The sequence below is a fragment of the Epinephelus lanceolatus genome, chromosome 19 (genome assembly GCF_041903045.1).
Source record: "Epinephelus lanceolatus isolate andai-2023 chromosome 19, ASM4190304v1, whole genome shotgun sequence".
Lineage (NCBI taxonomy): Eukaryota > Metazoa > Chordata > Actinopteri > Perciformes > Serranidae > Epinephelus > Epinephelus lanceolatus.
The window spans coordinates 16,752,260-16,776,729 of NC_135752.1; the positions used below are offsets into that span (position 1 = coordinate 16,752,260).

The window sequence follows — 24,470 nt, forward strand, 5'->3', positions numbered from 1 at the left end:
ACCATTTCCCCCAGTTTTAATGCTACAAAGACGTACAGCATAAATAAAAAAATGCATCCCTATGCCCATTGAGTAAATAATTGATTTTGATGGTTTTGATTTGCTTTTTTCCCTTGTTGACTTGCGCTGCATGGAGATGTAAGAATAGAACCAGGCTGCATTACCTCATTAATGTCCGTGTCAACACGGAGGCAGACAGCAAAGACAGCTTCCTGTCTATCTTCGAGTCCTGCTCGAGTGACTGGCACTGCTTTTTCTAGAGAGACGCATGTGTTGGCAATACATAGTTGCATAATAAACAGGGATGATTGTCACATCCGCACTGATTTTTGCAACAGGGTCGAAATGGAATCAAAGTTGTGTAGAATCAAACTGCAGTCGGAGTTATTTTAAACTTGGTGCCGCAAGCAAAATGTCTCTCTACTCCGTCAACTCGAGGTCTGTTCATTTAATGACACTCCATGCCACATAGGGAGGTTTGCAAATTGGAGAAAACTGTATCCTCTTTTGTACAGAAAACAAATGCTGGCTTGAAGTCTGCATATCGACATGTTTTTATTCTGTGCGAAAAGGTCAGAATAATTACTTTTTGTGCTCTGCTTTGTGTTTTACAAAATCTCCAAACTTCAGGTCACAGTTAATAAAATGGTTAAATCACAGGTGTGACATTTCTATTATTTGATCTTAGCAGTAAAGTGTCAATCTCAGGAAAATATTACATTTTAATGGGGACTGTCATGCGTTCTCGGTTTCCAAGACTGCACAGATAAATCTATCCCCGCACCGTGCCGTTTGATAGCACAGTTAATGATTATGCAATAAGAGCAAGAGGCATTGTTTGAAGTACTGACACATTTCATAAAGTTTTTATTTTACATCTTTTTATTGATTTTACTTTGTTGTTTGTATAACACAGTACACACTCAGCATGGATCACATACCAAAAAACTCATTATAGGCAGCACAGTAGTTCCCATATGAATGGCTTCACAGTGTGAGTGAATATTTATGCCACTTGATTTCTTTCTTCCTAATCAGTCCCAGTGTTCCACCTGGAGATGTACACCACTGCCAAACTTTCTCTGCTTGCAACGCAGAACACTTTCACACAGAACTAGGAGCTGATGGCTCATTCTCATGTTTAAAGCTGTGCTAGGCAGAAATTAGGAAAAGGTGTCACTCAGCCCCTCCTCGCCCCCCTCACCCCCCTTTATCTCTCTGTTCATCAGACCACAAATTAGTCACCAGGCAGCAGTTTTGTCGATGGACCCTAGTTCAGTGGCCATAGCAGCTCAAATTCAACTGGCTCAAACCCTAGCACCAGGGATCACAGTGAGCTCGGTCTAACCTGTGTAATGGCAGCAACAGAAAGTTTGCTGAGCCGATGGGGAGTCAGTGGGACGTCTGGTCCTCCGGGGTTTGGGCTTGCTGAATTCAGGTTGCAGTTGCCGGAGATTGAGGGACCGTCAACAGAACTGCTGCCTGTTCTCCTCCTGGCGAGGTGGTCTTTAGCGGTGGGAAGTGAAGCAGAGGACACACTGGGGTTTGAGGCTCTAGCTAGCTAACATAACATAAGCATGAGCATGAATAAGCCGCACCCGTGAGCAGAAGGTGAAACTATAAGAAATAATTTTTTCTCCATCTTTGAAACACTTCACTGATATATTGACACATGTTTTATTGCATTTATTGTCAGACTCTTTTTGATAAGTCCATCTTCCCTTTTTGGATTGCTTAGCAGTAGGCAGTTGTTACCAATACACGAATAGCAACTTTTTCCCGCAGGATTTTCAGCCACTGAATTAGGCTTTTACCATCTGAAGGAACATGCACTAACATCTGAGTTTGTATAACAGCCAATAGGAACACCCTCTCTTTGAAATTACCTGTGATTGGCAGTAGTCTTCTATCAAGGCTACATTCTCTAAAGACTAGAAACAGAGCCAAGAGGAGGTGCAGAACTCTGGTGTTTTTCCAGATCATTTGAATTACAGTATGCTTAAAAGTTACTATGGGATTTTTGCACCATTGACACAAAAAACTGCCTACCCCAGCTTTAAATATTTAGTAATATTTAGTGATATTAGTAACTGAGTTTCCATCTTTTGTCCTGGTGTGAGATAACATTATGAGTAACTTTTCTTTTTGCCTTTGTTTCCTTTCAGGATGCCAATATGTTCTCTCTCGAGATGGCCGATGCCAAGCCGATGAACCTCATCCTCACATCGTCAGACACGGCCTACGGTCTATACAACGTCAACCCCAATGTTAACATTTATGTAAGTAACGTCTCTTTGTTTTTCAACCTCAGCTTTAAAGTTGTGCTCACGCTTGTCTGGGTTGATATGTGTTGAGCTCTTGTAAAGGGAAAACAAAATGCTGATCATGTGACATACTACTAAATTTCATCCATGTCTTACACCGCTGGATGTGATTCCATTACTCAGCTTGCTATTGGTGTAAGAGATTGTACACAAGAACTAACTAATCATGAAAAATTAAGTGTAAGTGGTTATTTTTTCAGTATTGTATAATTTTCAAATTTCTCCAGCTGTACTTAGCTTCTGTCTAGTGCCAGCTGTTTTACATACAGTCAAACTGCCACAGCTGTGCAGCTCTGGAAAGAGCAGCTTGAGTGAGACAATGAACCATGTTAGCTTTCCATAGATATTCCCCAGTGGCCACTCTGCATGAGGCAGTTTGTGTTTTTGTGTTTTTATTATCCGCACTATAAATCGGTGAGAGAACTTTTAGAGTGGCCAGCAATGAGGGGGGCTGATGGCATCGGCCGTAAAATTAATGTACCAGTAAAATTCGGCATTCTGACTTTTACACAGTGTCCTCAGATTATATCTGTGAATTAAATCTAGGGAGCCCAGCACACAACTTTTATTTAGCTGCCTGAGTGTCTAATTAAATTGAGGAATAATACTGTTATGAGGACCAAGTGTTGCTGCGGTTGTCACAGTTGAGATATTTTGTTTGGTTATTGCTATTTTGGTATTTAAACTGGCATTGATGATGAAAATAAGGAGGTGAATCAAACACAAAAATATTGTCATTGGAACAGACTACTGATATCTTCAGTTTGGCTGTGATAGAGAAGTCTCTAAATAGCCAGTCTTAAACCAGAAATTATGTTTAAAAGAACTGAGGTGTCCAAATAAATGAGATTGCCTCAAACTGGAACATTATTTCTGCTGTAAATTCTAAATATGTTACTCATGAAAGACCGTATTTCTCGATGAAAATCGAAATAGTTTCAGCTGTGGTCGAGACACGAACTACAGTTTCTATGAATAAGGAACCATATTGTGTACATTATAACTTTGTGTGTGTCTTAATGCCAGTCCAGGTGTGCTTAGGATTTTGTAATAACTACACATTATTATTGCAATATTTAACTGGGCCTATACAAAATGTCATGAATGTATTTTTAGTTGACCCACCTATTTCCTAAGAAAGAGGCAAACTCTAGCTAAAAAATGTAATGTACTGTAATTAAATTTACGCTTAAAAAGCCCTGATTGCCAGCCAGTGTGAGGGATGATAACATTTAAAAGGAGGAAGGTGTGAGAGGGACAATGAATCACTCTATTGTGCGGAGCAAATTACAACAAAGCACCAGGGAGGACGCCCTACCACCGAAACAAAATAGAAAAAAACACTGTCAGTAGACCGTATCACGAAAGCTACCTGTCTTTATTTTTTGGTATTTTTATTGTCTTATGTCGTGATAAGAGTGATGAAACACGTTATAGAAGCTATCGTGCACAGATATAAACACAGGTGTGCCTTGAGATTTTGGCTGGCCCTTTGGTGTCCCTTGGGCACAGAAAGTTTAAAAACGATTGCCTTGAAGCATCTCCAGTTGTTAAAGAACCCCACTACAAATGGTCCATAGGTTCAATAGGTTATATTATTGCTAAACATTTTCCAATGTTATCAGTCCGTGAAGTAAGCTGTTCAAGCCTCCTGTGCTGTTTTGTTACATCAACTCCATGTTACACATGTTGATGTCAGTTTCCTTTTGTCAAAGTTGTTCTTATGTACACTGATTATTATGTTTTTCTTACCTTGGAGTAGGGTTTCTCAAGGTTTTGATGACTGAGTCTCAATTTAGGCACTATGCATATGATTGAGGGCTGCAGAGGAAAAATGCAATTGTGAGCTGTTCATCCACATAGCTAACTTTAGCTAACCGCGCTAGCATTGATAACGGAATGTAATTCCCGCAACACTCACGAGGTGCCACTTGTCGCCATGCAACCAGTAGCTTTCTATGAGTTGCCATTCCTAACCTGACAGATGCTTTTTAGCGGGGCACAGTTCAATGCAGCAGCTGAGCAGTGTGTATTCAATGTCAGCTATTGAAAACAAAAGTATTGAAATGGTTTGCGGATAATGGATGCATTTCATGTCATGTCAGGGGCCGCACAAAATGTTTCTGAAGGCCACCATTGGCCTGTAGGCTGCACTTTGAGCAACTATACCTAAGAGGCAGTGACTGGTGTCAGTTCACATTAGTTCACCATGAAAGTTTAATTTAGAGTGGAAGCTTCCTCGAGAGGAAGAATCACAATAAACATTTTACAAGCTTTACTTCTCACCACAAACTGACAAACTGTAATTGTGTAAGCTTGGACTGATTGAAAGTCGTCTTGGGAAGACTTGAGATTTGACAGTCGGCTGCCAAACAGTAACCTTTAAAAACCAAAGAAACCACATTGTGTCTGTCACGACGTTGTAGCTGGTTGTTTGTCTTCCATTTTTTTTTGCACTTATGAGTGCTCATAAGTGCAAATCTCTTTGGCAGCTGACTCTCACATGTCAGAGCTTTTCTTACTGCACATGAATGCATCACTTGTCAGAACCATCTTTTTTACCCGCTTCAACACACAAAAACAATTTCATCCTGACAAAAAAAAGTAAACATGAATTAATGTTTACTGTGTTCATAACCTATTTGTCAACTAACTCTCTTGCTGACATGGAATAAAACTACTGGTAGGCGTGCAAAAAAACAACAACACAGTACCAAAAATGACAGGCACAATTATGACATGCTTGAAAATGGTCAGCAGTTTTGTACATTATTAGCGGATATAGATAACAAGCTAACACATTAAAAATAATATACACAAATAAAGTAAAAATCTGAGCTGACCTGTCACAGCGATGGAATATTTACAGGAATGTCACCAGTTACTGATATGCTGACAGCAGTGTGATCCCACATCCTGTATCATGTCCTGTCGAGAGCCTGGACAACATTGCCTGTGATTACAGGATGTTTTCGTGGGATGAGCTGTATCACTGGGGGATAATAGTGTTTTACTGCAGATTGCAGTGTAAGAGAAACAGCATCTGTTCTGCGTCTAAGAAAGTACGTCACCAGCTTGACAGCTTGGCTCAGTGTCACAATCACAGCTCTTGTTGGCCTTCAAAAGCTAGCCTCGGTACACAGGGTCGTTAAAAAAAACACGGAGACAGCAAGATTTTTGTCTGTTGTGTCCTTGTACTTTTTTCAGCATATTCTTTAACACTTTGTTATTTGCAAAAGCAGGTTTTTCCACTGTGTTTCACTCATTATGCAGTTTAATATACTTATTTAAAGCTATGAAATGCATCACTTTTTTGGATGAATATAAGGTTTTTGATCATGTGGAAAGTCGGAGCTTTGCATCTAAAACTTATCCGTCCATCTCATCTGATGGGAATTAAGTTTCATCAGCACTTTCTCTAATATCTTGTAGACAGAAATGTGCTTCTCTCTCAAAACATCTTTGAGTTCCTTGAACTTTACTGTGAGCCTGCAGGATATCAAACTGATTTCACAGAGACTAATCTTAGTTAAATTCCACTGTAATCATTAAAATGTTTGCCATTGTTATTTCCCTTTTTCTCCCCGTCCTCTGCCGGGCTCTGTCGTGACTAGTTCTCCCTCTTTTATTTCTGTAGTTTCCCTTCACGCTATATTTGATCTCACGTCAATCAAATATTAATGTAGAAAGACCAATGACTCCCTCAGGCTTACTTGGCTTTCACCATTTGTTTCTGTCTCGCTTTATGACGCAAGGACACACACACAAATAGTCACACATGCCAGGCAGGCTAGGAGAGGGATTTTCGTGATGTGAACAAACATACTTGATAAACATTAACAGGATGTTTGCCAGAAAATGCAGTTCTGCTCTTCGCCACTCTATTTTCACTTTTTTTCATTTATATTCATTTTGGTGAAATGCTATGAGCTGTGAAACTATTGTCACCTGGTCCAAATATCCATCCCAGCTGGCACTGGATGCCAGTATGATGTCAGAAAGACATTGGACTCCTACACTGGAGAAACGGTAAAATTTGGTTGGATTGACAGTTAGGTTGACAATATTTTTAATGTCTAGCAGCGTTAGAATTTTGAGTTGTGTGGATGTTTATGTGATAGCATTTTGCGGATGTTGGATTTTGTTCTCCATGCCTTACAATTAAATGGAGTTATTGTTCGTCGACATGACATTGGCGTGAGACATTCGGAAGACATTTAATTTTGGTGACCCAACAACACAACTTCAAATTAACAAAATGTCACTGTCATATGTTGTCAAGTTACTATTTCAAATTGACGCTGGTGGTAGATGTCCTGACATTGACTTTTGGTCACCTGATGTCACAACCTAAATGCAGCCAAATAATAATGTCTGACGACGTTAGTGGCCAGCTGGGATCTGTATGGTCATTGCAGTAATGTGTCTAAAGCCCCATTCCCACCAAACACTTTCAGTATGGTACTTTTGGAACCAGAAGTGACCCGTCAGACGTGGTACCTAGACCCTTGGTGCGCTTAATGTTTCCACCACAAACCGTACTCTTTCATGTGGGCGGGGTTGTTGTCACTCACTGTCAGTCTGCACCTCGTTAATCGTCCACAGAACAAGGTTGCACGCCATTTTCAGAACAAAATAAAACAGGCCGCAGTGAGAGTCTCTCTCCATGGGATATTTAAAAAAAGCGGGTTTGTGCATTTAGTCCTTCTCAGGCAAGCTCAGGGGTTAAGTGTTGCCGTAGCCCACAGGAGTGACGCTCCGTGACGCTTATTTTTTTTTCTTCGAGCGAGGATTAGGATAGATGCAGTTCACACAATCTGGTTGCAATTAATAAGTATTTTTAAACGCTTTAAGATCAACTTTACTAAGAGTGTAATCCAAGAGAGACAATATTGATTAAGGTTATGGTCAAAGTAGTCACCGTGAAATTTAAGGTGTGCTGATGGATTCACATCGTCAACTCATGCATTGAGTAGCATTACAAGTTAACGTTCCACCTTAAAAGTTGCTGGCAGTCGGCCCAGTGAATTAAGTTGTTTTTTCTCAGACTACAGCTGCTGTGAGAGGCAGCAAAACAACCACAAACAGACTGCAGTGTTCACAGCGCCACCTTTTAGTACCAGATCTGTGTGCTCGGGACCCCAACAGAGGGGTGACCAAAAATTTGGACAGTACAGAGCGGTTCCATTAGAAACATCCACAACTTTTCACAGTGGAAACGGGGAAAAAAAGCATAGTGAGCTGAACTGTACCGTACTGCTCAGTGGAAAAAGGGCTTAAAAATAATTAAAGTTTGTCTAACACTGAGCATGTGTTGTGCATTTTAAAGCTCAAAATGAATAAAGAAAATGATTAAAACCAGCACATTTAAACATGAAATAAAATGGTGCATGCATGTGTTTTTGCATTAAAAAAACTTGTCCTAAAAATATTTCTGGTCCCCAATCTCATTGTACCATCCTAAATAACAGTATAGTTTCCTTCAGCATAATGAGCTGTTCTTGAGTGTCAGTGAAGATAAGTGTTTACAAAAAGGAGAGAGGCTGAACTTACACAGCACAGAAGAGGACAAATTGGTGTCGATTAAAATCTGTCGAAGGGCGAGCCCAAAATAAAACTGGAGCACATGTTTTCTGTCTTAGAACGGTTCTTTATTGAGCACATTTTTTTATACATATGTCTAACTGCCTCGAAGCCTACTGTTGATAATCTCCACTATATTCCCAAAGCCCCTCCCCCGCCTCCTTATTCATGCAAAGCTTAATGTAAACTCCATTATTTCCCATCGGCCCAGACGAGGAAACAGCAGTGTCTAGTCGATGGGATAGATGTATATATTTATACCTTGTATGGAGCCAGATTCCAGCCGACTGTGGTGACGCACAAAGCTAAAAAAGGTCCCATTTCCTGGCCCCACTCAGGAAGCAAAGGAAAGACCATGGCTCCAACAGGGTTGTGCAACTGGGCTCGTGGACACTTAACCATAATAAACATTTCTTTTTAACAGCACCCTGCTCAGAGAATAGAGGGAGAGTTGGGTGGAGGGTAAAAAAAAGTATATTAGCGGGGAATAAGAGGGATGGGCAGGCATGTTTGATACAACAAAATGTGAGCAGACATGAGGGTGAATAGAAATAAATATAAAGCTGACTCACTCGGTTCTGTGTTATTGTAGCAATGTGTAGCAGACAGACTCATGCCTCTGAGGATATGGGTGATTGTGACTGTGCTCTTTCTGGAAATGGTATGAAATGAAACTCACTGGCATGACTTGGGCTCTACTTTCCAGATAAACAATGACTCCACAATTACACTACATGCTAATCACCATCACAACAATCTCCACAAGGAAGACTTCCCCACTCAAGACGAGGAGCTGGTCAAGTGGGCGACACAGAAGTTTGGGGGTGTGACTTCATTCACCACAATCCGAAATCTGATAGTAATGTCATCGACGGGAACAGATGGTGAGAAACGTTTGTGTAACTTCTGATATTTTACTAACATTTTTTTTTTACACTGACTGGGTTTCTCCTTCTGAATTTTGCCAGTTTGGAGGGAGTCAATTACAGGCTCTGGTAATGAATTGTGGATGCAAGTGAGACGGCGTTACAAGATTCTATCAGACCACCGAAATACTGCAAAGGGCTTTCTGCCTGCCTGAGAGAGTTTCGGATTCATCAACCTTGACACTATGATTTTTATCTAAGATATGCTATCTGCATCTTTGTTTGGTCTGAAACAGTATTTTTGGTGCTGACAAGAGCAAAGCAATTACAGGCGACACAACACACAGCTCCAGCTTACATAACTCAGCAGCGAGTCTGCAGCACAGTGATCACGGATGGATGCAGGGTTTGTTTCCAGAGAGCTCTCAATGAAATTAATCACTAACCTCCTTCTATAAGTGTGTGTGTGTCTGTATGAAATCAATCTCCAGTGGAAAACACTGCTCCTTGATGAAAGCATATTGCAATACGTGTTCTGTGTCTCACTTTTTTATTTTGATTTTTTGTTTTTAAAAGATATTACATTACAGTATGTTGCTTTTAACCTTTTTTTTAAACCAGAAAATATATAACTCAGCATGTGAAATCAGATGATGACTATGTACAGACTTGACTGAGGGAGTGACAACACCTACCCCCCAAAGCTGCATTAGGTACAGGAACAGAAGTCATGCTGTTTTAAAAGAAGGTGTGCGGGCCCACCACAGGCTGCCATATGGCCATTCTCTGCAAAGGCACCTTAAAACATTAGGGGAATATGTAGTCCTCTGAATTAAAATGCTGTGCTGTCAGAATTCTATATACTTAAGTATGGAAGACCTTTTCTGCCAGTGTGATGAAAAAAAATAACCTGTAAATTATTATAACTAGTCCATACCCATTGGTAGCTTTGTCACCTTCTACCTATGCCAATCCTCAATGCCTATGTGCAGTTTCACATAGATTGACCACGTCAGTGAGTAGAAAAACATGGGACAGACAGAATGACTGACTGACAGAATGACACACTGACAGTTTCCGTGATTATGTACAGCATACCATACCATGACTTAGTCATACCAAAAATTAGAAAAAAAAAACACGGAGGGAGCCACAGGGGGAGCCACAGCGATTGGTCGCATTTTAGCCATTTTTAAGCATTTTTCTGTTGTTATAGCGCCACCAAGTTGCCAATTAGAGTTAAATTTCTCCAGTCACCTTGAGGTGTCCTGTTCTACATATCTACCAAGTTTAGTAAAAATCGATATGGCGGTTAGGCCTAGATAAGAAATTAGCTCTCTAGCGCCCCCATTTTGTTTGATGGGGTCAATAATGGAGGGGTCCCCTCAGATTATGTGTGGTCATATGCCTACAAAGTTGCGTGGTGATCGGTGAAACCCTTGAGACGTTATACACCTTTATGTGATGAGCCACGTCCTCCGCAATATTCATTGCCTTATAGAAGCTCAGTTTTAGTAAGTTTTCCAACTTTTGCCAAGAGGGAACTTTAGATATTGGTCCTTAGATTATGTTCACCGAGTTTCATGCAGATCGGTCAAACTTCCTAGGAAGAGATCGATTTGAAGTGTTCTTCAAAAAATTCAAAATGGCAGAAAATCTATAAGCCGGAAGTTATGGGTTCTTGAGGCAAATGTGTTCCTCATGAGGAGAGGCATCTCTGTGCAAAGTTTCATGTCTCTACGACATACGGGGCGTGAGATATGCCCATTCAAAGTTTGCAATTTCAATCGGTTGCTATAGTGCTCCCCTTTGGCCAATTGATGTAATATTGCTTCATTCGCATCCTCCCATCACCCTCTACCACTGTGCCAAATTTCACATGGATTGACCAAGTCAGTGAGGAGAAAAACGTGGAACAGACACACAGACACACACACAGAGTTTTCAGCATTATATAGTAAGGTGAAAAACTTTCTCAAAACAATGAGTTAGTATCTGAAAATAATGAGAGGCTTTCTCAAATAAGGCCGTATGATCTCAAAATAACAAGAAACCTTTTGAAAATAATGAGACTTTCTCAAAATAATGAGTTAGTACAGGGGTCAGCAACCTTTTTGACATGAAGTGCCATTTTTAAATGTTCTTGTTAATCCCTGTTCAACACCAATATAATGTCAATCTCTTGCCCCTCAAAAAACTTCTCACCTTTTGTTGTTTGGGGCATTGATTTTAAGTAGCACAGCTTCTCCCTTACAGTCAAATCACAGTATCTTGCTGTGACTGCCAAATGCAGTCTGTCATTCACATCCACGCTCTCATCAAGCCCGATGCTAAAGGTGCAAACTCTGTGTGTGTTTGTGTGTCCCTTTTTACCACTCTGTGTTTCCTCTCTAAATTTGGAGGTATTTGTGGGTCTGTGAACGCAGCACAGAGCTCTTCATGAGTTCTGTTTTTCCTTGCCAGCAGTTGCTTAGTGGATAATTGATCAGTCGATCTGATCAGAGCTGGTGAAAGGAGCAGCTTTATGTGAGTTATAGCAAACTTTTAGACCCAACACAATGAACAGTTAAGTTTCCTTTTCACTGCACCTGCTGTTCTGCTGCTCAAACGGTAGGCTTTATATATGCCAACAGTGCTCCTTATGAACGGTCCAGCACCAAAAATAGAAAATCAATACATGGCAGCAGATGTTGTCATCCCGACGGGCCAGTACAAATAAATATGTGTGGGGAAACTTTGCACTTAAACGTTCCATTGCATACTTAGAGCTAGCATGCCATTAGGTAACTACGGCGTTGTCACCTCACACAAGAGGGTTTCTGGTTCAAACCTAGGGTGGGGAGTTAGAACCCCGGGGTGTGGAAGCCGGTGTCTGCATGGGTTTTCTCTGGGTACTCCGGCTTCCTCCCACAGTCCAAAGACATGCATATTAGGTTAATTGGTGACTCTAAATTGACCGTAGGTGTGAATGTAACCATGAGTGGTTGTCTGTCTATGTGTCAGCCCTGTGATAGTCTGGAGACCTGTCCAGGTTGTAGCCCGCCTCTTGCCTAATGTCAGCTGGGATAGGCTCCGGCCCCCCCGCGACCCCTAACAGGATGAGCGTTTACAGAAAATGAATGAATGAATGAGAAACCATAGCAAATTATTTTCAGAAAGTTTCTTATCATTTTCAGTTACTAAGTCATGATTTTGAGAAAGTTTCTCAATATTTTTAAAGTTTCTCATTATTAAAACTTTAATCACACTGGCAGAAATAGAACCCCCTACTTCACTGAATACAATTCCAAAAATCAAACATTGCTTCTCTCCCACTGTTTGCATTTTATATGTACACACCAAGACTGCTCAAACTTATTTGGACAAGTCTTAAATGTGACCATTCTAGACATTTCCAGGGGAGTGCTATGTGTACACACTAATCCTTTATCCCACACAGCAGTGACCTAAACAACAGCATGAGCAATTAGAGCAGCAACATAACATTTAATAACTAGAAGATCTATGTAGACTTGAACAAAGAACAAAAATAAAAGTGCTTTGTCAAACATGCAGCACTACGTGTGATTTTAAAGCTCAGTAAACCTTCCATAATGCTGCATATTTAAAGCACAAATACCTGCACGCTGACAAACCACCAATGCTGAAGATGGAGGCACAAAAACACTATGATTTAAAGTGAGCATCCATGGCTGAGTAAAGGCTGGACATTACGAATATTATTGTCTGCTCTTGCCAGCAGCGGTAGCAGCGGGATGCTCCATGCAAGCACAATTATTTCCTGACAAAGCCTCCTTAAGGCGGTCAGAGCCACAGCAGAGCTCTGACATGGGTTGAGATAGCAAACGGCGGTGATGCTGGAATAGTGGTGGCTGCTTTTATGTCCAGTGTCTTTCACGGTATTTTAGATGAATTAAGTTTTAACCCCTCTCTTGTGTGTCCTCCTCCACATCTGTCAATTATAGGGTGTTACAGTATGGCAATGACATTTTGCTCTCCTCTCATTTTAAATGTGTTTTTGAAATTGTGATGAAATGCTGTGTTTTCAGCCACTGATAGTTTTAGCTTGTGTTTCAGTGACTCATAGTCCACAAGGGCATTAAAATTACTCAAGCAGTGCTACGGTTTACATTGCTGTTTCGTTGGATCCTTTGGCCTGTATTGAGGTGTGAGGTGAACTTGCGTAGGCCTCTTCGTAGGCGTTTTGAAAAGTCTGTGCGATGACTACACAGCACTGCGTTGCCAAGTTGAAAGCTTGCTGAGGAGAAAATATGTAAATGTCCTTCAGGTTTCTTGAACGTCTCAATGTGATTTAAAAATTCAGGTCATGCTATTGCGAGTGCGTAAGAGGCTTGTTAAGCAGTGTTAAAGAAGCTGCTTTTAAATTCTACTTGCACAGCTGCAAGCCAGCAGGACTTATAGTAACTAAAAGTAGCTTGAAGTGATACAGCCCTCCAAATCCTTCTAGTTGCAAATGCTTAGCCCCCTGCAGGCTTGGTTAAAAGGACATGGTTATAAGAGCTGGTTTCATCTATGCAAGGATGATAGCAGCGGTCAGTTCGAAATGATCAATGTACAGTAATGGTAACAAACTTTCACAGTAAAAAAACGGTCTCTGAACATACCTCTAGCATCATCCACTTCTTTTCCACTGCTTACACTCGCTCGCACTCTTAAAAATAAAGGTGCTAACTAGAATCATATATGGTTCTTCGGCTCGTCACCGTAGGAGAATCTTTTTTGGTTTCTGATACAAGGGTTTCAAGGTATACCGTGGTTTGATAATTGATAGATGTCATACCATTTAGAGTTGCTTATCTATGGTACAGAAAAAAGAACATGCAATCAGATGGAGAATCTCACCTTCCCGTGCGGATCTCCTTTCATCCTCAATAGTTACACATACTTCTTTTAAAAAAATGATTAGATTATAATAAGATTTTGTTATATTACCACTACTACACTCAAATTAGATGCGAACACAAAATGCCAAGTACCTGGCATCTTTAAAAGATATGGTAGAATAATTATTTGGCTGACCATGTGGTATTCTATGGCATGAAATGATGGTAGAGATATCAGCTATGGCAGAACACAAGTAAAATGATTAAGGGCATTTTAGATACATCTACATTTAAAGTTACCATGTGAAACCCGGGTTTGAATAGACTTAAACACCTGTGCTTTCAACAATCCTTGAAGAACTCTTTCTTCCAACAAATGGTTCTTTGGATGAAAAGGGTTCTTAATGAAACTCTTAAGCCCAGTTCAGACCAAAGATTCACAACGAGACAAAACTGTGTTAGATCATTGCAGAGAAAAGTTGCAGCGGTGTGAACTGGCTGGTCTGAGTTAGACTCAAGCCAGCTGATGGTGTCACCTGCAGCTCCACTGGTCAAATCACCGGCGGCTGGTTTTTAGAACGTTAAGCACATCACCTGTTTTAACAGCCAGTTGACTTATAGTGAAGTGTGTTGTGCTGCAGAAGGTGCTCCGTCCCCACTGAGCCCTCTGATTCCATCCACACGGTGTACTTTTTTATTTACAGATTAACTGGCACTGGTTCTTTATATTATTGTGTCACATTTATGAATACAGTCCATCTGATGCTCGTTTTGTATTTTCAGAAGCTACAAATTCTATTCAGGCACAAAATAAGCCTGAAAAGCTAGAAATCAAAACTGAAGTATAAAGAATTGTTGCATAGCGATGATACACTGTTTCATCTAATTGCATTGGTGTGAACCGGCAGCTATTTAGAACATTGCAGAAGGGCGCATTGCAAGTATTCGTTGCGAATCTTTGATCTGACCTGGGCATTGGTCTCACAAAGAAGCCTTGAAAAGCCCTTTCTTTCCAGTAGGATTATTCAAAAGCAAATGTTTCTGGGTAGAACCTCAGCCCATGAGGAGGAACCCTTTTGGAACCCATTTATTATTATTTCTGTTGCAAACAGTGTTCTTGTCAAAATGTGGCTCAGTTATGCTGTTGTGTGTCTTTCATGCTGCTCAGCATACTTGTTATGATGGGGCTATATGAGGTGCTGAGGAATATATCACCCCAATTTCCAGTGGAGTGTTCCAAACCAAAATGTGTGTAGCAATTTGAGCATTGCACCAGGGTGCACCTGTAAACCATCATTCACCATTATTTGGTCAAAGGCTGAGCATAGCGTACTCTCACGGGACTGCTCCAGGAACATCTCCCATAGCGAGGAGAGGCGAGGTGCTAATGTGCCTGCCCCAGCAGTTTGGTCTTCTGCTGCGGGCTGGGCTATCGCTCCCCAGTGCTGGCCACCAAGAAAAACACTGTAAACTGAATTTCTGTCAGCAGCCACACTGAATGGAAATAGTCTCCCAGAGCATCACTCTCAGTAAAACTACCCTGTAGAATAAACATAAAAAATAGGCTTTAATTGCTATTGCTTATTGCAGCCACAACCCCTCTGCCACAATTAAGCATTTTAACAGAATTGCTGTTGGTTCATTTTTTGGAGCTGTTGTCTTGTTTATTATATGACATTACAGATGCAGAAATAATTTTATTACTCCTGATTTCCCCAGGAATGTCGTTTTTTGTTTTGCAAACAAGAATGAACAGTAATGCGAAATGAATGTTTGTGGTTTTACAGGAACCAAACCTGGCTCCCGCAACTGCATACTTAAAAATGAAGATGCATTAGAGAAGCACTTTATGAAGATTAAAACAGCACCCCTGGCTTCCTCGTTCAAATCTTGCTCCCCACAGCAGCAGACACCCAGCGATGCCGAGCTTCACATCATAAACATCCCAGAGAATGCCAGCGTTCGGTAAAAACCTTGCGATTTACAAGACGTAGCATCTTATGTATTGTTTTCCTATTGTTGTCAGGCAAAATTTCCCTCGTAACTTTTGATTCTTCATATTGCAGCAATGTGTCACTTCGCATTGACGCTATGAAGACTAGTGTGTTCCTGAGAGGCCCTCAGGGCACCACATGGATCTTCCTCAACCCACAACACGCCCATATTTTTGTAAGTTCACACATACACACACTCTGGTTATAGCACAGAGAGTTAGCATGTTTTAAGTATCATAACCATGTCAGATAAGATTCATTAACTCCACTCTGTTACACTGTTGTCAATCATGTGATTTAGCTCACTTAATAACACAGTTAAACCATAATAATCTTTCCTATGTACGTGAGAACATACCTATTATTGAGTGACTACTTGTGAAAGACAGTCTCCAAGTCATTACTGATTTATCTGAACCCATCTTCTCTTTCTACAGTCCAACAATGACATCCTGCTGCCCACCATCACACACAAAATCCAGCCTTTGTTTACACTGAACAGCGACAATGCAGAGGATGTGCAGAGGACGGCTTTGGATCACTTCAAAGCCACTACTTTCACCAGCTACACTGAACTCAGACCAGAGGACTCTGCGGTTTTACTGGTCCTCGGAAGAAAAGACAACCCCGCAGGTAAGACGATAAAAGGTAAAAAAGTTGTTTTCAACTTTGAGGGATTTTGTGCAAAGAGAGTCAACTCAGCTCTGCAGAAAGCCACAGCCCACGCATAATACGTTACATAATGCCAGCAGTGAGATGGGAAATTTGGAGGATAATGACAGTTTTAATAATCGTAAAAGTAATATTCTTCATTATCATTATTACATTCAGTATATTATTTTACATACACAATGTGATGTGCTGCAGTTTTAATATCCTTTTGAGTTTTTTAAGTTCTTAGTATTTTGCCTAAATCCTATAACTTTAAAGATTTTGTATTGAGGAGGGTAAAGAGTGGTACAAAAAATGGATGCATGTGGTTTATCTTTTGTTGATCTTTTTTAATTTCACTTGTTTCGCTTCCAGTTCTAGAACCAGCAACAACACCCGCCGCTCTCGTCACAACCAATGCCCCTCATCAGATGCCACTGCTGATGCAGCTATACACATCCCCAGACTATCGTTCTCCCCTGGACTCTAACACCAAGGTGCAGAGTGACAAGAGAATTTATGCAGAGGTAAGAAATCATTCATCCTCTCAGCTGTATTTCACGTCCCCTCACTCAGCTCCTGCTCAAAAACAGCTAAACATGGGGGATGATGCAGAATGAAAAGACTTGCTCAGCAGCTAATATACAATATTGATCAGTCATTTCAAAATCACTTTGAAAGGCTTATGTGCAATACTGTATTTTGTTCTGAAGTACAGCTCAGAATTTTATACTCATTGCAGAGCTTTGATTGGGCCCTAAAAATATCAGGCCCAATCCTGCATGAGCCCACATAGCAAATTTCCACTTTCATTTTATTTATTTTTTTTTTAAATTTTAAAATATTTAATACAAGCTGCATTTGTAACACAGGGTGCGTTTGCAAATAGCCACTCACTGGACACTTTGGCACAAACAAGACTGCTCATAAATCTGGGATACTGTTGGAATACACTATTAGATTCAGAGCACCACACTCTTGAGTGCCAAGCGCAAGAAAAAAAATGTAACTTTGTATATTCAAATAGAAATACAACACTTTAAAGGTCCAGTGTGTAGGATTTGGGGGCATCTATTGGTAGTAATTGAGTATAATATTCTTAGCTATGTTTTCCCGAATGTATAATCACATGAAACTTGGAATCATGTTTTGCTTTTGTTTTTTGTTTTTTTTGGTTACCTTAGAATGAGCCGTTTATACCTAGATATGGAGCGGGTCCTCTTCCAAGGAGTCCGCCATGTTGTTCTACAGTAGCCCAGGACAAACAAACCAAACACCAGCCCTACATAGGGCCATTTGGGTTTTTGGGTCAGCCATTGTAGTTCTCACATTCGGTTCACGGTAACGCTGCAGTTCTGCAACCTCACCACTAGGTGCCTCTAAATGCAACTCACTAAACCTTTAACAGTGGGAAAATTTGAAAGAACCCTACCTGATTCAAGCACGTGGGAATGTTGAGAAATTACAGCCTGGCTTGGGCTCAATCAGAGCTCTAACTCATTGCATTTGTAGCATGTTGCCAAACTCAGCTAATAGTGTTGCAGGATTGCGTCTTAAAACCCAGAAATGAGTTAGTATTTTAGCACTCCTGGTTCCCTCATCTCAGAGTCAATGATGTTTCTGAATGGGTTTTTGGTTAGATGCTTGAAATAAGGTCTGTTGTTAATAAGTAGCTAAATGAGACTACAGAACGTCATCTAGCTGAACATGGCTCTACAGCCTTGTTGTGGTGGTGATTGTTAGCCATGCAACTGTGTAGTATTGTTCATTTACAGCCTAACGTTAGCTTTTTACCTCTGGCGATTGCATTTGGGCTTCAGTATGTAGCTGTTCAGTGCTAGTATCATAAACTTTTGTTTGCCACAGACTTTATTTTCTGCAATAATCCAAAACCCAATGAGAGTATCCCTCTGGCTTTTTGCCAAGGGAACCAGGGCGACACTATCGTCTGTGTCAGCCCACAAAAAACTCCATAACTGCAGCACTCTATGCCCATCTGACAGATTTTTGTATTTTTTCCCATTCTGTTGGTTTATTTGCTCTGTCCTCTGTTTCCTGTAGATTTCAGGGCACACTTTAGGGGATATTGTCTTGACCATCAAGGTGATCAGCTGCTTTGTGCGCTCCACGGGATCATGCCCTGTAGAGAAAGAGCTACCCATCATGCCAGAGGCCTGCTCTTTAAATTCTTGTCCCAACAGCACCCGACTCAGCTTCTCCTTAGATCAGCTCCAAGAGCTGACGTCCACCACATGGGACCTGGAATGCTCTGTCAAACTCTGCTACAGTGAGGTAGGAGTGTATCAACTTTTTTAATGCTGCTTTAAAAAAATGTTGCATAACAAAATACAGCCTGTGTTAAAACCTCCCTTTGGTTGTGTAGAATATTTTGTGTTGAGTGTCTGTGTAGATCTGTGGCAGTGGGAGCTTTTATAGCCTAAATGCAATTTTTGACACACTTATGACATTATGAGTTTTGCTGATAAGTTTTTTCTCTCACCGCTCTGCTAGAAATGTGGAGATGGAGGAAGAGTGAAGAGGAATCTGGAGGTTACCCAGCCGTGTCTGCAACCACCAAGTGAGTTCAGTTTAAACTCCAAAATATGAACTTTTTTTGAGTCAGATGCTACTTAAGCCCTCACTGGACCAAATCCTGACTTCTTTCTTTGCTCTTTTCCTACACTAACTTACTCTCTAAAACTTTCCAAAAAGGAAAAATATATACATTTCTTGTACGTCAGATTGTTTTATAACTTTATTCCTGCAGTCATTTTGTTGTGTAAATGTAAATGTGTAAATATTGTAATGTAAATGTTACATAATACATACAATAAACAGGCAGTTCAGTGGAACTAGAGAGTTAACAACAGCTATAAGAAACATTTATAACACCAGTAAGTGTTTCATCCTTTTTTTCAGTTAATTTCAACAAAACAATTAGCAAACAAACAAAACATACTGCATTCACATTGAGCTCCAGTCCTGAAAATGATCCATACAAAAAGTTGTCCTGAAAAGGTGTCATTTCTTGACAAAGCCTCACTGTGAAGATGAATGTTTCTTAATTAATTCTCTAACAAGAAACTCTCTGAACTCTCAGTAAAACTTTTGAATTACCTTTTTTTTTTTGCCCTCAGGTCTTAATTGCTAGGCCGGTGCTTTGCCATTTGAATTGCTGCTTGCTGCTATAATTTTCATTCCAATTGTTGCTTTCAGTGCACAACAAGTGCTGCGCAGGCGGTTGTCATAACAGTGAACTTAGGATATTCAGTGAAGCCAGTGAGGGGTTGCGGGGCTGGGCCTCGTCCTTTAGGAAGGTCTGCAGGCTGACCTTGTGGCCACAATCAGAAGTAATGGCCCTCAGGGGAGGGAGGTGAAGTCCTTTGTGTTTCCAAGGTGGTCTGACTGTGTTGCTATCCAAACACAGCCACTGGGCCGGGTGCTATTGTCAGACCATTCAACACAGAGGAGTCAGACGAGGAGAGGTGTCTTTTCTTCGGGGAAAGACAGACAGATGATTAATTTCTAGGAAAATTCAAATGATTCAGTCTGAAAATGTCACAAGGAAGTAGGTGTTGATTAAATGAGGAATCACCTGGAATTTGTCAGACTTCTTTTGTGAAACTGATAATGGGTTTGTTTATTCCTTAAGCTTCTCTTATCCTCAATTTCCGTCTAGAGGAGACAGATAATGATTGGTATGTTAGACTAAACTACTCATCCATGCTTTCCTGTGTCCTGTTTGTCCTCCTCTTTGCTGTTATGCTTTAACTTACGCAAATCAAATCGTCTTCCTGGAGACTGAAATACAGGAATAGCACACAGTTTAAAGGAACACACTGGTGCGGTGGGTCCGTCTGTGTGGTTCCATTAATTACCCAGTGTCAGCTATACACGGGTTATATCAGCGGGCCTAGCAGACCGCATTCTGTCGCGAGCCGTCACCGGGCAGGACTGAGTGCTCCATTCAGCGATCATTCCTGTTTGGTAGTTTTCATACAGAGGGCTCCAGGGAGTCACAGCACAGGCCTGCTGTCTGCCTCCTCCTCTCCACCTGCACTGGAGCTTCTGCTTCCTGCTCTTGTTTATTCAGCTTTGCTGTCAAAGCCTCACTTGTACAAACTAACACAGTGACTGATTAGAGAAAAAAAAGTCTCAAGAGAAAGCCTGCTGGAGTTGCTGTGATGTTTCAGGCTCATTTGGGGTCAAAGAATGTTCCTCACTGACAGATCAACAAACTGGGTTGGCTGTCTGGGATGCAGTTGGCTCAAGTGCCCACAAGATGTCACTGTTTTAGTGTTCTGGGTCATGTTTAATTCAGTTAATATTTGTTGTTGTTTAATCAAATATCAGCATTATAATATTTAATGTAGTCATAGTTTGACTAGAAATGAATAAACAAAACCCTCATGGAATCGCTTGTACAATATCAGGCTTTGTACTTTCTTAATGTCCATGCATTTCAATAGAAATGTTGCATGTTCTGATATCAGCACATCCAGAAGTAGTTGCACTGCACATTATTCTACACATAAACTCAAATACACATGATGCACAGAGTGGTGGCAAGTTTCTACAAAACAAACCCGCTGTCTCCTGTCCTTCATGTCCTCTCTTTAATGTACCTCAGGAAAGGGGAGCTGTATTGTATGAAGCCCAGTATAGTACTTAGCCTAGCACACTCCACCAGGAGGCAGGAGGCAGGAGGCAGCAGAGGCAGGTGAGAGAAACTCGTGCAAAGGTGATGATTAGTTTCTTCCAAATGTTCTAGATTCTTGTAGGAGGATCTCCACAGGTACCAGAAGAAGGGGAGAGGGAAAAGCACGTGCTTGTGCACTGTTTCTCTTTATATGCAACAAATAGCGTGCACACACAGGCTATGTTAGGTTCTGGTGGGGACTTCTGCAGGTTCATTGGCATGGTTTCAGACAAAGTGATGTGTGTGTGTAGCCTTGTAGAGCCACAGGACATTCCCAAATTCAGTGTTTGGAACAAAATTGAAAGAATTTGGCAATCAGTTTCATCCAAGTCAGATACAGATATCATAAAGCAAACTGCTCTCTTTGTCAAAAGTATTTAAAATCTGATCCTGGTTGAGGTTTTTTCAAGGATCTGAGAAAATCAAAAGCAAATAAATCAATAACTGTGGAGTTTAAGATGATGTCTGAGTGAAGAGGAAAACTGTCAATGATCTATTGTACAGCCTTCTCGAAATGACGTCTATCTCAAGGTAATCCATTCATGGCCTTGCCAGACCACAATGAGCGCAGCAGAACTGTGGGATGGCCTTGCCAGGCTAGTACTGGATGTCTGTGCCACAGCGCTGTATGTCATGGGCTTGAGTGAGTTTCAGTATTTGTCTGTGCCTTTTCACTTTCAGAGCTGATTTAAAGTAAAACTATTTTTTATTGCTGCTGGCCCCGAATTTTATGATTTCTATTAAGTTTGTCAGCGGTGAAGCACGTCCGTCGGTTCAAGTGAGCACACAGAACATCACCAATGCCAAAGCTGATTGTAAATTGAAATTTGTATCATTAAATTAAGACAGAAACAATCAGCACAAATTTACTTTTTCATTCCAGTTTGGCGGAGGTCTAACATTGAAAAAGTAATGACTGGTATATTTACTGCATTTTGATGGTATTGCCATGGTAACTAGGAGTGGGAAAAGCATAGCATTAAAGGACCATAGCTTGATATTTACATTACTGATAGTCGTTTTAGAATCTATACCATCAGTCTTTAAATTGATCGATCTTTAAATTGACCTTTGAGGTACCTGTTGGTTTCGGTAAGGTATCTTTCCATGTTAGAACCATTTAGGTGTCCCTTTTCGGCAGAGATTCATTGTCATTGCATGGTTATGTAGTTGAAAGCAGGGTTTTGTTGTTTTGTTTTTATTTAACAAACCATGCCAGGAAACTCCTACAATTCGAATTCAAGACTTTGTTGCCTAAAACCAAAGTATTCACTAGACACGCCAGTACAATTACTGAGTGGGTGTTCCGTTACACTGCAAGAAAATATGGTGCCGGCAACTGGTACTTCTTGTTTGCTTTGGTTCTCTGGAGAAATCAGCAAATCTGATAAGATTGCTGATATCCTTGAACCTTTCATTATTCCCAAGTGAATCTATTATATTATATTATTTATATTACATATATTATATCACAGTTAAATCTCCTGTATGTTGCATCGACAACTTGCAACTGTATCATCGCATGAAAATAATGTCACTGTGACAAAAGGAAAGTCTTAGAGCTGCTGTGAATTTGATCCTACCTAGGGCAACAAAAAAGTGTATCTCAGGTGCGTCAGTACAATGGACAACCATGAAAGGACAGCAGAGGAGATACCCGCACACCAATGCAGCTGGGCTGGACAGCCCTAAAAAAGGTTCACAGGCTGAGATCAATGCAAAAAGAAAAGAAAAAGGAAGTCAATTTATTTACACAAAAAGAAGGATGTTCAAATTGCAAAAAAATAATAAAATAAATAAATAAATAAACATAAAATAAATAATAAAAAAAAAGTTAAAAAAAAAATTAATAATGAAATAATAAAAAATAATAAAAAGTGAATAAGGACAGCAGCAAAATTTGAGTCCTTGACTATTATCAGTGCCTTCTTTTTGTGCACTGATGTCCTTAATAAAATGACTAATAAAATGAAAACTATTACAATTTGCATTGATCTCAGCTTCTTAACCTTTTTTGCTGCTGTTCAGCCCAGTTGCATTAGTGTGCAGGTATTTCCTCTGCCATACTGTGACAAAAGCACATAACATCAGGATGTTAGCTTCGACCACCTACTGTAGATCAAGAGCATTTCAAATCTCTGCTAATTTATTTTTGTACTGTGCTGGTCTGAACGGTAACCATCAGTTCTGACTCACAGTTGTTGTGACTCTTGTTTACCTGAAGCTTGCATACATTGTTGTTTTTGATATATGTTTCAGCCCCACCGTGCTTTGATTTTGGCCTACCTGGTGTCCTGGGCATTGCTTTTGGAGGGTTCCTGATTGGAGTTTTACTTATCGGAGCACTGTGGTTTATCAGAATTAAAACAGGTACGTATGACTCACAGTGTTGTGTTTCTAAGTTGATATTTGTCTGGATTTTTTATTGTATCATTCTGTTTATGTCAGGGTACCCAACTGGATTGGACAAAGGCTCAACCGCAGCAAATCTTCCCGGTGAGGCATTTTTCTTTTCTTTTTATTTGGTCTTTCCTTTTCATCAGGATCTTATTTGCCTCTCTCTCTCATCTTTCCTCAGGGTGCCACTGCTCAGGAGCAAAACGACAACCTGTCTCTAACAACCCTTCCCCCTCTGAGAACAGCAGCGCCAACGCAAGCATTGGAAGCACCCAAAGTACACCGACCAGCAGCATGGCATGAGATTATGGTAATCTCCACCACCAGCAGAGCTACCGTCTCCCTTCAAAGTCACCTATACGGGTTTTGTGCTTTTGTTTTCTGTAATAATGCTTAAAAAGCATTTCTCCCCTCCCTGCCCCATCAAATTCTCATTAAAAAGCACAACCCACGTCTGAGACTCACCAAGCCTGAAATGGATGTGATCTGGGAGTTTGTAATGGTGGATCAGGGAAGGAGCTGGGTGACGGATAACAGAAGTGTAATCAATGGCCTCTGATGCTCACCTCTGCAGCCTCTCTGTAATGTCAAGCTCCTAGACAGGAAGTTAAAGAGGGCAGGAGAAAAAAAAATAAATTGGCTCCCAGCAACAGGAAAAACAAACCATATCCCCCAAGAGCTAACAGGAAATTCACTGCATTCCATTCGATGAATTGTGCTTGTGTGATGGCAGCACAATAATAGTTAGACAGGAGACAGACCAGTCAAAAGACCGACTTTGAAAAACAGATGAAAAGCTGTTTTGCATTCACATCTAAGCTATAAAAATATGAAGGGCTTTCGACTAGGTCGGTCCCAAAAGTTATCAACAACGTCTCGGGGACGGAAAAGCTCAACATGTCAGGATCTCAAACCAGTCAATGAAATGCTCACTTCAAGGGGTATTTGTCTTAATTGGAGTTCGAGGTCAATAGTTAACAGCTACCTCCTATTTTTTAGAAGTCTGGAGCCAAGTGTGAACTTAAAACTAGACTTCTCTGGTGAATTGATCTTATTTTCTGCCTTTTTCAATTTATGTTTTTATTCTGTGTCACTTTAGGTGAATCTTGGAG

The 24,470-nt window shown here is 40.6% G+C and overlaps 1 protein-coding gene across 1 annotated transcript in view; it reads left to right on the forward strand.

Moving 5' to 3' along the window:
• Nucleotides 1–24,021, forward strand: part of eng (endoglin) — a 53,041-nt gene extending 29,020 nt beyond the window's left edge. The window contains exons 4-14 of the mRNA XM_033646906.2: nt 2,166–2,279; nt 8,614–8,791; nt 15,405–15,582; nt 15,684–15,786; nt 16,049–16,244; nt 16,638–16,789; nt 18,324–18,554; nt 18,774–18,840; nt 23,221–23,331; nt 23,410–23,457; nt 23,540–24,021. Of these exons, the coding sequence (XP_033502797.2) occupies nt 2,166–2,279; nt 8,614–8,791; nt 15,405–15,582; nt 15,684–15,786; nt 16,049–16,244; nt 16,638–16,789; nt 18,324–18,554; nt 18,774–18,840; nt 23,221–23,331; nt 23,410–23,457; nt 23,540–23,661 (1,500 nt within the window). The 3' untranslated portion in view covers nt 23,662–24,021. The remainder of the gene's footprint in view (nt 1–2,165; nt 2,280–8,613; nt 8,792–15,404; nt 15,583–15,683; nt 15,787–16,048; nt 16,245–16,637; nt 16,790–18,323; nt 18,555–18,773; nt 18,841–23,220; nt 23,332–23,409; nt 23,458–23,539) is intronic.
• Nucleotides 24,022–24,470: the final 449 nt, after the last annotated feature.